The sequence below is a fragment of the Podospora anserina genome, chromosome 3, assembly GCF_000226545.1.
Source record: "Podospora anserina S mat+ genomic DNA chromosome 3, supercontig 2".
Lineage (NCBI taxonomy): Eukaryota > Fungi > Ascomycota > Sordariomycetes > Sordariales > Podosporaceae > Podospora > Podospora anserina.
The window spans coordinates 1,138,205-1,153,311 of NW_001914856.1; the positions used below are offsets into that span (position 1 = coordinate 1,138,205).

The window sequence follows — 15,107 nt, forward strand, 5'->3', positions numbered from 1 at the left end:
GAGTTTGTCCCTCCAGCTCTTTCTGTCCATTTTGGCCTTATCTTTTACCAATTGAGCCGCTTCAGCCGTCAGGTTTAAGACATCGAGTTTCGACGACATCGGGGGCTTCTCGGACAACAGCTGTCAATATCTCTTCATCGTTGACTCGTCATCTTCTTCTTTCTTCCGAGCTCTTGGTAGAGACGGACAATCCGGTTGGCAACATCGTCCACTGCGCTGTTCATATCGACGATGAAGAGAATCTTGCAGAACTCATTGCGCGACTTGCCGAAGCGCATGATCGGACGCGATTGGGCCATTGCGATCGTAAAAAGGTGGCATAGGGTTGTGTAAGGTACCTTACGTGATCTTCTTTTTGCACAGGTGGTACCGGGTGAATCGCCTGCCATTCTTGTTATCCAGGTGGCACGGAATTACTCGCTTGCGGTTCTCGTGCCCCAGATCCAGATAACAACTTGTTCCTGGCTTGCCCAAGAAGTACAAGATCAGAATCTTCCAGGAGTGCTAAGATCAAAGCGTCAAGTGTAGCTTCGTATAACATGGTGTTCTGCGCGGCTAAAGGCAGGGACTGGCTCGTGGTAGAAGGATTGCTGTAGATGATTGTTAGTCTAAGTCTTGCTCCCTTTACGAAGGTTATGCTTCAGCCCCAGAGATAAAAGTTTGGGTAAATCGATCGATATTCTGATTGAATCGAGAGGGGTGGGAAGGGTTTGGTTTCTACGACTTGGCAGGGAAACAAGAATAATTGCCTAGAGATTGTAAAGGCCGGGGAGATCGAGACGCTTACCTGAGAGCGCCAAAACGGTTGAGACCTGGATCATTGAACTGGTTCATCTTCCTCTTGTTGTTTTAACCTTTTTGAAATCCACCGACGGGGAGATGAAGTTGTACGGCTTCAACCGTTCGACGGCGCCCACATCGTGGCCAAGTTGTCAAGGCCAGACTCAGGACCTACGTCGAAAACACCTACATTCCTCAGGGCACAACCATCTCATTCCAGCTCAAGTCCTTTAACGATAATTCAATCCCCGAGGTAACTTCGCGTAGCATTTGGCCCAACGGAGTAGAGATCACTCGCGTTCCCAGGCGTTCAAGAGGCTTCTGAGACTGTTCATTCACGATCGGGCAATCACTCGGAATGAGAGGGTCATGTAAACCCTGAAATTAAACATCCCTCAGGAACCTGAAGGGGGCGTGAGGTTAGACGAGGTTGAAACGGAGAATTTCTTAATATAGAATAATCGGAAGACAGTATGTAGTGTGTCTAGCACTCTTCACAATGACGATGACAACCCTTGAGGATCAATACAAGCACTAACAGGTCAGCACAAAAACCAACTATTCAGGTACAGTCCCCAATACCAAATTCCAGTCTGTTCCCCTCCCAAACCCTTCTTCCTACTCTCCAACAACCGGTAAACCCAGGCCTGGCTCAGTTAGGCCCAGCGCCATCCAACTCCTCCCCAATGTGAAAGCACTTGCGTTCCCCGAATGCTGCCAGGAATACCCATCTCTTTTTTGATATGCAGAATTTTGTCCGTACATCTTTTTCTCTCGGAATAAACCTCTTTTCTTCCCGCCTCGACGTCGCCCATTCCCTGTATTCCCAGCAGCTTGAGGAGATTGAGGACCCTGCCCGTCTGACCAGCTTTTGTGTACGGTGGTGGTTTGAGCTCTCACAGCTCTGGCTTACCCTATTATTCGGTCAAACCGGTTATGTTATGTACCCCGGGCAATGAAAGCCCAGAGGTACCAGGCGAAGTGTCTTAAAAAGCGTCCGTTTTATATAAAGTAATCGAAAGAATAGGTTCGTATAATATGTCTAAAACTCTTTAACATGTCAATGATAGCCCTGAATGCAACAATCACAGATATTGACGGACAACATCAAAACCAATCATTCTGCACATCACTCCATTACCCCCCATATTACTAAACCATGATACATTCCTTCCCTTACCTAATCATACACCACTTAGTCAAATGCCAAAAAGACCGAAGCCCTTCATAATTTCTCTGCCAAACATTTCTCTCGCCGTGCCCAGCTCTCCAGAACAGACCAGGCGACTGTTCGCCGTTACTCCCTCCAGTTCTCTCAGTTTCCATTTCCCTCGTCCCGGAACGCCTAGCGTTTGGTGCTTCGCGAGGGTACGATCGCCATTTCTCTCTTGATATGAAGTATCTTATCGCTGTAGCTTTTGCAGGCCCTTTGAGCCTCAGCCCTTGCTGCTGCAGCTTGTAGAGCATCAATTCCATCGTCATTGACCAGCGAACAAGCCGAGGGCTCTGACCCCCGGGAATATACATTCCCAACCGAAGAGCCAGGAGCTTTTTTTTTGGATTCTGTTGATGAGGTTGCAAGGTCTATCGTTGTGAGATTTAAGGCTCGCTGGGCTCTCCCTCAGTGACGGCGATAGGTTGGTGATCTGCTTTGGGAAGTTAAAAAGCTGAAATTCAAGTATATATAGCTAATCAAAAAGAAGGCCTCACATTATGGGTAGGGTGTAGTGTCTGCCCACTCAATGTATGCCAGAAGCTCCGCGCAATATGAACGCTGGATCCTCTACACGGGGTGATCAGAAAGCCATAGGTATCAGGCGAAGATCTTGATAATTGTGCATCTTATACTTAAGATCATCAGAACTAGGCATGTAGTGAGTGTCTAGCACTCTTCACAATAACAATGACAAACCCTTGAGGACCACTACAACAATCACAGGTACTAACAAGTCAGCACGAAAACCAAATATCCTACACTCCCTTCCATTAACCCCCCATCTCTACACTATCGTACATCTCCCCTTGGTATCTATTACACGACTCTACAACAACCAGTCATCGCTGTCCTCTCTCCATCAGTCTCCTCCTCAACCTGGAAGGTTTTCCTGCTTACTCGCCCTACCACAGGGAATGCCCATCTCTTTTTTTGATGTGTAAGATTTTATCCGTGTAGCTCTTCCTCTCGGAATAAGCCTGTTTCCTCGCCGCCTCCACATCGCCCATGCCCTCAAAGCTGATCTCTGAGCAAGCAGGGGGCTCAGGGCCCAAAGCATCAATTAAACCCTGGATTCTGCCGGGAATGTGCATACCCTCAAGGAGAACTAGGAGCTCATTCTTGCGGGTATATACCCCTGTGCTGCGTGGCTGAACTTCCCGCCGCTGCTGTGGAGCGTCATGCTCGTTGTGCCCTTCATCCGCAGCGGCATTGGCTTCGTGCTGGTTCTTGTTCATCTGCTCATGCATGGCCATCCCTCCCTCGACCATGCGAGAAGTTTCGTCAAAAAGCGCCTCCGCAGCGCGAGCAGACGCCAGGGCGTTGTCGAGAGGCTTCTTCAACCGGACAATGACGGCGTTCAGCTCGTCGACTGTTGCGCCGTTATGGACCCGAACACCAGGGGTAATCTCCTCAGCCTGAGACTCGAGGTACTGAACGGTCTCCATGTTGCGCTGGCGGAGACGCATGGTGTTGTGAATGTTTTCGAGGAGTTCAGTGGGCGCCGTCGTTGACTGACGAGAGAAGGTTGAGGTGCTGAGCTTGCAGGGCTGATGGGTTCTCCGCGTTGATGGGTTGAGGGTGGTTAGGGACAGGGGTCTGATGGTTGACTTGAGGCATTGGGGAATTGTCCGCGCTGGGGGGAGGGGGGGGGGGGGTTGGTCGTATCCAGAGGTAGCAAAAACCGTGAGGGTAACTGGGTAGGATTGTTTAGCTTGATTACTCTCATGTTGATTGGATTTGTGATTTGAATTATGTGTGACAGTATCAAATAATCTTGTGAATATAGAAATTCAAAGAGAAAAGCCCGGTGGTATTTGACTTCCTGACCCTGAGGAAAATGAAGGAAAAACGCGGGGAAGTTGCTCAGATGATAGGGACAAACGACTTACTTGGGCAGACCAGAACCGCCGGTGCCTGTATTGTTGAACCCAGATATGTTAATATGCTGCTTTTGTCGCAGGGGACAGGGCTAAGTATTGACCTGCAAAGCAGTGGTAACGGTCCAAGCAAAGCCAAGAGTAAGTTCTCCATAAATTCGAATGAATTGCTCAGGACAATCGGAGATATTTTCTTCGGAGAGTCGAAGGTATTTTGTCACGAAAGTCGCAAGGAAGTGTTGAGGGAAGTGGAATATAACGGCTGACAAAAGTCGAAGAGAGTTGCTTAGAAAGCCGTGGCTAGCAACGATGCCACGGTTGGTGATGCCAGAGCAGCCGTCGTCGACGACACGCTCGGGCAGTTGCCCTGTGCTGGTAGACCCGAAACAGAATGCTCCTTGCCATTGTTGACCATTGCGGACTATTGTTAAGGACTTGTACGTATTGTGGGATTGCACCTCGGAGGTTGGCGGCAATGTGCGGCATCCAGTATCCGTCAGATAACCTAGCTCTCCCCGAGACCTTCCATGCTCGTGAGTTTGTACACATCATACAAGCCTTGATACAGTCCTGCCTCTCCGTGTGGAGTGTCGAGAAGCTTGGGATCATCGTGTGTCAAGAAAGCATTTATAAGAAATCATGTCGAACTGGTCCCCTGATTCAACACTCCCTACAGTAGGTTACATGCGATACAGGCCCTCTAGCAGTTGTCTTAATCCTTGAAGATCCGTGGAGGTCTAGACCCCCTTCCCCGCGGTAACGTAAGGTATTCGAATTCATCCTCATTTCCCAAGCTCCCATTCAATGCCTGGTACTTCATATCAATGTATAAATCACCCCGAACGCCAACGTACAAACTCTCCCATCAGGAGGTGACGAGGCCACAAGTGACACCAAAAGTGATGAATCCGGCCATCGTAGCAGTGGCCAACGAACGGTTGATATATAGGCTGGGTGACTGTTCTATGACTCTGGTGGTCAACACATCAGGCAAACCAAACCGACGTCTGACCAAGCCAAGCCAAACAGGAAACGCATGAGCATCATGGTCTTTGAGTCAAAGAGGCGCGAAAGGCACCCAGGACACATCGTGATCATCAAGAAGCCATGCCCAGAAGCTCATGCCAAAACTCGCCCGTCCCATTATCCTACAAAGTGATGATACACTATTCAAAAAACCCCAAACCTCCAATAAAATTAACAGTTACCACCCCCCGTTCCCCAACTCCAAATCGTAGAGCTACACCCAACCCCCCCTTCCCTCATCCACCTGGATCTGTCGCGAGACCTCCTTTTAGACGTTATCCATGAACGTCATGTCCGAGAGGCCCTGCTCCCATGTGGTGTCTGCTGTGATAAACTTATCAGTCCATAACTTTCTCGCTACCCGGGCTTCGTCTCTTGCCGCGTCGTAATAAGGCCACTCGTTCGGTTGGGCAAACGCTCGTTCTAAAGCCTCATTGATTTGTTCTCTACTATTCAGCATTTTCAGCTTGGGCGTTGTCATTATCACGTGAATCTCTCTCGGGAAAGTCGACATATTCGTTTCGCTTGTTCAGGGTGTGAGGGGTCTGATTGGTTGTATGCTGGTGTCGATTTTGTATAATGGGAACGAATAGTTCAAGAAAGATGGGATGAGGGGGAAAGGCTTACTTGACTGACGGCATTGTCACGGTTACCCAGCTGGCTAGAGTCAGGCATGCTGGGAACCTGCTTGAGTGATGTGATGCGATAATTGAGGGGATCTTGTCTAAAACCCTGATCTCGCGCGGTGTTCATATCATCATCCACAACCTGCCCCGACTCTTCGAAACGAGCCTTTTTGCATCAGTAATTGCGCATATATGACCAAGCCGTCATCTCTCTGCGAGGAACCTCAATGACAGCAGCTGCCTGTCCTCATCCCCTCCGTGTTGATTTCTGAAGCCAGTGAGTTTGCCGAGATCCCCCGGCAGTTGCTGGCCGATTGCTTTGCGTTGAAGCTTCACAGGGACGTTCCTGACGATAAGGAAGATATTACCGGTGAGGATTGACCCCTTGACCTCCCCTCAGCAATATCGATGATGAGCTCTGCATCCCAGATATTGAGGGGATTCGGGGTAACTGTAGGGATTGGTAAGCCTAATCTTCCCCTGTCTTCCAAGGTTGTTTGATTTGCCCGCGACTCAGGGGTCAATGTTGGGGGACGTCAAACTTCTGGATACACCACAGAGTCGAAAGAAGATGTGATGGTGAGCGCGGATGCAGGAATGGCCAGTGTTGTGGCATTAGTTGGCTATTGGCACTTAGAAGGGTCAGCGTGGGCATGGAGAAACCTTCGAGGAGACAAAAGGTGTGCCATCAGAGCACAGGGAACACCGCCAGTCTTCTACTGCAGTATTGGAAGGTGAGCCGCCATCAGTCAGAGGTCGATGGTATATGAAAGATACACCTTATGGGCTAGAAGATGGAGGTTGATGGTCTTGTGGAAAAAGGGGTCAAACAAGGGAAACCGTCTGCAATATCTTCTCTCTTGTCCTTTTCCTCCATCTCTCTTATCTGTTACCGCTCCGGCGCCCCACTTATTTTCTGCTGCTGGATTACTTCTCGCTGAAGTTTGCGCTCTTATTTTCTCTTCCTCTTCCTCCCTCTGACCGCAGCGACCCGGCTGAAACTCGTGTATCGACCGACCGACCGACTTCACCCATAATATCCAACCACTTCAACCATCACATCAGCTTCATTCCTACCTCTCTTATCAAAGATGTCGAATAACTCGCAACCTTTTCTCTTTTTTAGTTCGTGGTCATTTCCCTTGTCTGTCGTCTGACTCATCTTCCTTGCGATGGCATCGGCTTTTTCTTGAGCCGAGTTCCGGTGATGAATGGCTGATGTTTGATCTCGTTCATTACGCCAATCTGAAGTTAAGCCCCTGCTTTTTCAACAGTGTCTTATCACCGACAACTTCTTTAAACCAGGCTTCATTCGACCCCCATCTCGAGGGGGATGGCTACCGTCCTGTTAAACTTGGCCCTTGAGGTGAAAGCTGTGGAGGATCTTCAATCAGACATGAGGGCAACTCTGACCACTTCAAGTGATTAGCTGAACGAGCGTTCCGGAACAACCATGAGCAGATTGGTATACCGCTTCCGCACTTCCCAGTGTTCATGCTTCGCAGCCTTGACCATATGGTGGAAAGGGAGCATTCAGATGAGGGGCGTAGCTGAGAATTTCATAGCGCAGTATGTGATCATTAGCAGCTGAGGCATCGCTAGAAGATAGTTCAAAGTTGTGACTTGTGGTCTACCTAGGTGCCCAGTTGGATGTGCGACGGGAGAGATATTTATCTCCCCTGCGAGCCAGGCCGGTGGTGATTCACATCATCGGAGTCACAAGTTGTTGAGAGATAGGCGTTTACGCCATTTGCTAGTGTTCTTTAAACTGAGCACACAGACGCCCGGGCATGTTTAGGTTCAGCCTTTCAGCCACAGCGAGGTTACACAACCACAATACCTGGAAAGCATGAGTCACGTGTTATGCGCTGACCGTCTTAAGTTCGACCAGTAGGTAGGTAGTTGCGCCCCGTCAGCCTTCGACAACCCCCCCCCCCCTAGCCTCAAACATGCCATCCCTCCTAAAGGCTTTCCAACTAGGCTGCGAGAGTTACATCTCCTCAGCATCATTTCGAAAGCCTACTGCCTTGCTGGCTTCTCCCTCGTTTGGAAGGTGGAATCATGGCCACATGACAAAGCGTCATCGTACTGGTCACACAGCCGGTATGCCACAGGATGGAGACGGCCCCTTCGCTCCGGCGGGGAGAGAAAAAATACAAAGGCTTCTACAGCAAGGTTATGGGCTTTTTGATGTCTTTCGCTTGGAGGATCATATCTCGCGGCGCCCCCGAATGGTATTTGATGCTATGGTGGAAGAAGATAAGGAGCTGGCGAGCCTGGTGCGGAAGCGGAAACGTGGGAAATGGTCGGATGAAGAGAAGGAACACCTAATCAAACTCACCAATAACCGCCGAAGAATTGACATCGAATCCATCGCACGCCAAATCGGTCGAGGACCAGGAGCCGTTAAATACCAGTTACGGTTGATGGCAAAGGAAAAGAGTGCGGAACTGGGAAACGACGCCGTTTCTTTCTCGGCAGCGCTTTTGGACAAAGATCTCGGAAAGGAAAAGCAATCCATCCTCGAGGCACGAATGTGCCAAATCATCGACCGACTGCTGGAGGAGGGCGACGTTACAACCCATTGGAGAACCATCTTAAGCGCCAAATCGGCAGAAGCTTGGGTGGCAACCATTCTCGCGTTAATTCCGACACCGGTGAAGCACATCTTGGCCGCCCCCAGGCCGCCCACAGCTGCAGATTGGAGGAGCTTGGCTTGGCAGGATACCAGCTTGTTCGGGGTCTATGCGTGGGTTCTCAAGCGTGGCCGGGGCTCCGGCCTTAACCCGCTTCGAGTAGAGGACTACGTCTACATTGGTTCAGCCACCAAGTATGCCCATGGATTGTCTGGGAGAGCGCTTCAGCATCGTGAGGGACGTTATTAGGAGAGCGGCCCTCGTCTCAGTGACCGGATCAAACAACGTGGCTTAAGCCGTATCACTGGACATTTTGCTACTCTCCTTGTAATGGAGCCGGCGTCTTCCGAAATTGGGGATATAACCAAAGCACGAGAGCTCGTGGTATTTGCCGAGGCAATCTTTACTATCTTGTTTGGGGCGCTCACAGAGACCGAGTCGGCTGGCGTGACTGACCGCGCGGGGCAACACCGTCGTCTCCACTCCCTGTCCCCCTGGGTTCACACGCAGCGGTTCAATTACAGGGGACTGTGTTCTCACAACCCTTTAGCTCTTGACTTGGAGCCCCGGGGAGGAATCTGCTCATCTTGCCCTATGGAAAATACTGACCCGCGTCAATCCGGGCCAGTGGCGGACTACAAAGCAACGGAGAGTTGATAGCTGTCTGGTTTTTGTTTTACCCTTTTGGCTCCTATGCCTTGAGCCTCGAGTTTCCAAAACGTTCGCTTGCGGATATCAAATGAGTGTACACGGATTATAGATACGAAGACGCCGCACTAATGATGCCAAAAACCCTCCATCCTTCTTTCAGTCGCGTGCGTCGATACAGTGTTCATTGTGGAGGTGTAGTCGCGGAAGGCCCCAAAGTCATTCCACACCTCAACTTTCTTGCCATCCGCCGAGCGTCGACCAGGTCCACAATGTTGACGAGGGTGTTATTCAGATCCCCTTTGCACTCCGCCATGGAATCGTTCGAGGGGATGCCTACCTCGTGGCATAGGAGGTTTTGGTAGTAGCCCTTAAGCTCCAGATCTTCCTCTTTGAATTCACCGTCTACTTCGCTGTTGCCGCTGTGGTGCTTATAAGTAGGTACCTACCTGTAGTCAAACTCCTAACGCTGCGCCTACCACTTAGGCAGCTGTTGCCAGCCGCAGCCATCACCCGACAGAGGCGTCGGGATCAACAGGGGCATTCAAAGACTCCATTTCTTGACATGACTCAAGCGTTGACTATGACGGTGCCTTCCCGTCATCCACGAGAGACAGAATGATGGGTAGGTAGGTACCTGACTGGGGCCATTCCCATAGGTCACCAACAACAGCAGATGACACAAGACCTCACGCCGTCCACCATGTCATCACCAATCCCTGAATACCGGGATGTCTCGACCGCCACAACGGATTTATCACCGACAGCCACAGCAGACACCCTCAGCTCTCACATACTCAACCATGCCTCAGCAGAACCAGCAGAAGACCTTGATCAAAACGGAAGCCCCAGACCAAGACACTCCCAAAGATTTCAGTTACTACCGCTTTGTAACCAACGAATGGTGGTCAGTCAAGTCTGGCTATAGGACTCATAATGAAGCACACACCAGGGCTGGAGGGTTCCTCGCGGGGAATAAGGAAGATATGCACAAGCTCACCGACTTGGTCCACAAGTTCAAGAAGGTGAAGTCGGCGGAGGTGCCAGATAACTTTGTGTGGTGTCCGTGGTTTTGTGATGATCAGAATATCAAGTTTGCGGAGGAGGCGAGGGGGGGGGGTTGGCCGCGGGTTGATGGTATGCCGGTGCTTAGGAGGGTCACGAGGTGGGTTGAGTTGGTAGGAGGTAGAGGGGTGTTTTACCTAGTAGGACACCTGAGATTGGAGTCTTGTGGTGTGGGATTCGAGGAATTGCATCAGACTCTCTCGGAAACCCCTGTCATAGCGGATACGAATCCTGATTTTAAACACTTGGGACATTGGTTATCATGTCCGTGTGAGGTGTGCATAAGATGTCAGCATATAATTATGTTCATCAAGCATTGAGATGCATGGCTTGGGCCTTCCCATTTCGATCCTGTTATCACCTGAGGCAGACATTGGTCCGATGGATCAGCAGCAGCTCATCTTGCCCCAGCAAGTTCAAAATCCAGCTGTTGCAACCCCACAGTCAGACCTGACCGCAGTCAGCGAGCCCTTGCACCGCGAGCATTCTGCTGTTCAGGACACAGTCGCCCAAAACGAGCGAAAGACTCCCCCAACCGATGGCAACCAGCAGGCCAAACCAGTCCACAGCAACAATATCAACCAACCCGTCACAAGTGGCGCTGGGTCTTCTGGGGCCGGGGCTCGAGCTGGTCAGAATCCCATGAAGGAAGCTGCATTCCGAGGGGCGGAAGCTGCAGCCATGCTGGTAACCACCGAGGCCTTGCCGCAAAATACCGCATTCGGGAAACAGCTTACCCCCGTGGCAATGGGCAGGGAGTTAGCACAAGCGCGATGCAGATTCCTGGCGAGGTTGATTGCTGAGAGAATCCTTCGAGAACCCGAGTTCAACGAGCCTTATCATGCTTTCCAACGGGCAAGTATCAAAACCCTACATTATCTTCTTTACACCGAAGCATGGCGCACCGGACGCGTTTTGGGCCTGCGGTTTGTGGGGGGACCGTTGGGTAACCGAGATGCTGCCTCCATCTCACAGATTGAACATTTGATGCACGAGATTCACTGGAGGGTTGCGAGGACCTTTTCTCGTACACAAGAGGCTTGAAGCTGATTGGCTGACTTTACCGAGGGGGTGATGAGGTTCGGCGCAGTGAAGATGTTGCGGCGGATTGGGGGTTGATTCCTGACGGAAACCACTGCACCAGAGGATGTAAGATGGTGTCTTTGGGATTACCCTCGCCGCCTCGCGTTGGGAGGACGTCAACAGTGGAGCCGGATGTTGGTGGCGGATGACTAAGCACAAGGGCTTGTTCATGTTTTGTTGGTAAAGCTTGGCAGGGGAACGGTCAGGGGGGGCCGAGACTGACGAAATGAGGTTTTGATTGTTAGCATTGTGGAGTAGTGTTTGAGTTGAGGTCAATGGGATGATTGTTTATTGTATCCTCTGTAGGATGTGAATCTGCTTCGTTTTTATTGTGTTTCTTTGTGTTTTTCATGATTGGCTTGATATTTGGTATGGCGATGAATGACAACCTGGAATGCGATGAAAGGTATGGAGTCAGGCATGACTGGACTTTCTGCAGCACATGCAGATCTCTATGTATGAGCGCGGTGGTCTTGAGATGTGTTAGACCTCAAGCGATGTCTTTGGTGTGTTGCGGACCTCTCACTCAATGGGAGCGGGTGAGGGACAGGTTCTCTGGCGCATGTTAACGTCGGGTCCTCATAGGTCTGCTTAATTTTTGAATATATGTACATAGATGTAATTTGAATACCTCTCTCTATTTTCTCAGTGCTCTAGTCAAGAAGGCGTTGGATTGCATCGACGCATGGAGATCGTGCTGAAAGTCGTGTAAGTTGACGCTCCCGTGTTGCAACTGGTCGGTCTTTCTTCTCTCTCCTGCACCAGGCGACAGAGTCGTATCTCATATTTGCATGTCTCATAAGCTGCGATCTCAAAAGTCAACACTTGCATTTGCGATTTGCCTACTTCGCTACGACTTCCAGGATATTAGAACTACCCTGCTGAAGGCGCTGCCATTGCTTGGAATTACCCGATTACCAACAACGCCCCTATTGTCCACGGAGCTCCTAATCTTGCCAACCCATATTCTATCGGCAATGACCCCATTGTCGGCAACGATGTTGTTTCTAGCAATGTCCCTCTTCACAGCAACGCCTCATTGCTTACTGTGGATAGGGCTCGCCAAGAAAATGATGGGGAGAAAGGCAAGGAGCAAAAGGATGGGATTGACTAGGGCCACTGGATTAGCTTTAAGAGGATATAGAGCCTAAAACAGCTAACTTGTAGCTATATCAATCATCAGGGGAATAACCTTGGACGAAACAGGGTAGGTAACCTGTCCCAAAGATGCCTTAGGCACAAGAGGTATTCTGCCCTGTGGGCCTGGCAAGACGGCATGTCACTTGTTCTCAACGATTGGTTTCAGCCAATGCTTCTACTCTTTTGTCCTCAGCAATTCTTCCTGTCCTTCTTCTCCTCTCTTCCTGGCAGGCTGCAACAAGTTGAACGAAGGCTGGAGATTCAACCCGCGATTTTGAAGCTTTTCCCTTGTCGTTGCCTCTCTAGAGTATTAGCAACGTTACATCCAGGAAGGCCTTGCCCGCATCCGACAAAAGCTTCTTTGCATATGCTAGAATACCTCCTCACTAACCTATTGGCCTAAGTCTGCCCTCCCCATCCCTGCTGCGTCTGTGGCCACGCAGATAAGGCTCGCAGGTTGCCGCCCAACACTTGCATCGTCTACTGTGTAGACTCGACTGTTTCACTGGGTCATGTCGGCGATGTCTGTACATAAAGAGTGAGGCCCATCGCTCGAGATGCACGATTCCTTCTCCCAAGTCCCCACGCAGACCCGACCTCCTCCCTTCCGCACGCATCAACGCCATCCACCTAGCCAGCGTCATGGGCGACCCTATCACTGTGGATCGGCTTCTGCAAGAGCATCCCATGAATCCGGCCCACAACCCAGGTACGTCACGCAGAGCGACAAGGCCTGGGCGCGGCGCTATCCCGCCATCGGGAACCTCATCGTGCACACCATCGTCGAGGAGGACAGCATCCCCGAGGAGGTCGACTCGATCTATTGCGTGAAGGATGGACAGACAAAGACGGTCCTCGCGATAGGCGAGATGAAAAGGAACCTTATCAGCACCGGCTCCTGGCAGGGGGCAACATAAACTCCATCCCAGGCCAGCAAAGGCTGTCTAAAGAACTCCGCCGGTGGGTGTCCCCTCTGGCCTTGGAGATGAGTGACGCATGTGACTGACGGTTGGACAAAACACCTCAGGAACGCCGCCAAATATCGGTGCCCGCAGGTCTACTGCTTCGACGGTGAGACGCTCCTCCTTCTTCAGTCCCAGGCCATCAATAAAGCAGATATCGATGATGCAAACTGTCGGGTGGACTGCTGGGTGATCCCGCGCGTGAACAGCCACACTACGCTCCGTGTGGTAGATGTCTACACCGGAGCAATGAAGTGAGTGCATGAAGGGGACCCGGATTTCGCCGCGTGGGAGACCGACAGTGGCCTCTGGGAGTATCAGGGATGAGTCTCATCTCCCTTCTGCTGCATCAAGGGAGACCAAAAGCGACCATTTTGGAGGCGGATAATCAGGAAAGCAAAAAGACAAGCTATTTTCCTGCAGCGTACTGCTCTCTAACCCGGCTCCCGGACTCGTAAATGTCTAACGCGTGAAAAGTAGGAAGAACTATACTTCATTGGAAGGTGAATGTGACACTACCTAATGTGCTGGATGGGGCGTTGGTGATAGCCGGCGGAGGATAGGTACAGCTGACTAGCCCCCCAAAAGAAACAAATCCCCCTGGTAACGTTGCCTTTGTGCCATTTCATCCCAGGCAAACTTCCACGTCCTTCAAAGCTGTTGTTCTCAAGACGCTCCTGACCGAAGCTTGATTCTCAGTTTCGGTGCCTCACGACCCATTATCCCCTCCAATATGCATAACAAGACCAAAACCATCATCTTCGTCAACAACGACCCTCCAGCAGTGCCACGGCCAGGGCCGAAGCCCGGCGGCCGCGCCGTGCCCCCCCACCTCAACCTCGCCGGCCTCCCGGGTCACTAAAACCAGGACCGAATTTTCGCGTTACAACATGGCCTCCAAAGACGATTGTACGCACTTCTCCTTTTATTCCCTCTTCCTTTAAGTAACAACGAGTAAGAGGTTCCGCTTTCGGACGCGCATCCTCACCGCGACCGCTACTCGGGTCAACCACGTGCACTCCAACGTCCTCCGTCTTCGCCTGCAGGCCAGCTTCCTGCAGTCCATTCTACTAACGGTACTTGGCTATCTACCATGCGCAATACAGGCCTGGTTCGAGTCGCTCTTTCCCGAGTGGACTCTTCCTTCGCAGCTTATCCTCAAAAAGCAGAAGAAGAACTGGGAGGAGGAGTTTGAAGCCGAGAAAGCGGCTTACGCGAAACTGCATCCGTTACAGGGAATTATTGTTCCAAGGCTCTTTGGCGAACTCCACTACGACAACACGCCAGCGCTTCTCATGTCGTACATTGGTGGTGCATGCCTGGCTGCGCCTGAAGGGGGCATGCTGGAGCTGGACGAGTTCCGCCGCTTGGTCCGCCAGGCGCTTACCGCGCTTTCTCGCTTCGGGGTGTTGCAGGATGATGCCAAGCTGGATAACTTCCATCTGACTGACGGCAAGGTTATGGTTGTCGACCTTGAGATGATGACCAATGAAGTCCAGGAACCTCTGACGGACGAGCAGCTCAAGTTTGGCGTTGAGTGTGAGGTGGATGACCTTGCCAAAGGTTATGAAGACACCCAGTATTGCTTTTGGGAGGACGGGATTCTCTCTGTTGGTGGCGAGTGAATTGTATGTCGTGCTCGTGGCGCTCATCGTGTATACGCTGCGGGTTATTGTCAACTACCGCAGCTGCTCGATGGCCGGCTGCGGCTGCGGCATTACAAGTACGGGTTTAAGTGTGAGGAGTGACGGATAATCTGGACCGATGGGATGGAAAGGAGAGGGAGATATTGCAGTCATGCCGACTTATGAAAGCCTTTGATTTGGCCTCGGATGGGTCGAGACGATGGGGTCCAAGGGCTTCTCTTTAGCTAAGTGCATTCGATTTATGACTTTGACAGTTTCCTCGCGGCCGTATTTTTAATGTTAATCAGTTGTCATTGATTTTAACTATATATCACTTGTGGCTCTCATTGTGGGGACTGACACCTTTGCAGGCTGGAGGATGCTCTTTTTGCCTTGACCAGGGGATGTCCCTGAGGTCAACGA

General features: G+C 51.0%; 4 protein-coding genes across 4 annotated transcripts; 3 read left to right on the forward strand and 1 right to left on the reverse strand.

The window, feature by feature from the left end:
* Positions 1-2,898: 2,898 nt before the first annotated feature.
* PODANS_3_5115 (uncharacterized protein) lies at positions 2,899-3,462 on the reverse strand (the record flags this gene model as incomplete). Its single annotated transcript, XM_001909267.1, has 1 exon — positions 2,899-3,462. The coding sequence occupies one exon, from the start codon at positions 3,460-3,462 to the stop codon at positions 2,899-2,901; it is 564 nt and encodes a 187-aa protein (XP_001909302.1).
* A 4,012-nt stretch (positions 3,463-7,474) lies between these two features.
* PODANS_3_5120 (uncharacterized protein) lies at positions 7,475-8,818 on the forward strand (the record flags this gene model as incomplete). Its single annotated transcript, XM_001909268.1, has 2 exons — positions 7,475-8,355; positions 8,458-8,818. The coding sequence occupies 2 exons, from the start codon at positions 7,475-7,477 to the stop codon at positions 8,816-8,818; spliced, it is 1,242 nt and encodes a 413-aa protein (XP_001909303.1).
* A 722-nt stretch (positions 8,819-9,540) lies between these two features.
* PODANS_3_5124 (uncharacterized protein) lies at positions 9,541-10,918 on the forward strand (the record flags this gene model as incomplete). Its single annotated transcript, XM_001909269.1, has 2 exons — positions 9,541-9,974; positions 10,189-10,918. The coding sequence occupies 2 exons, from the start codon at positions 9,541-9,543 to the stop codon at positions 10,916-10,918; spliced, it is 1,164 nt and encodes a 387-aa protein (XP_001909304.1).
* Positions 10,919-13,792: 2,874 nt separating this feature from the next.
* On the forward strand, positions 13,793-14,684 carry PODANS_3_5130 (uncharacterized protein; the record flags this gene model as incomplete). Its single annotated transcript, XM_001909270.1, has 2 exons — positions 13,793-13,913; positions 14,005-14,684. The coding sequence occupies 2 exons, from the start codon at positions 13,793-13,795 to the stop codon at positions 14,682-14,684; spliced, it is 801 nt and encodes a 266-aa protein (XP_001909305.1).
* Positions 14,685-15,107: the final 423 nt, after the last annotated feature.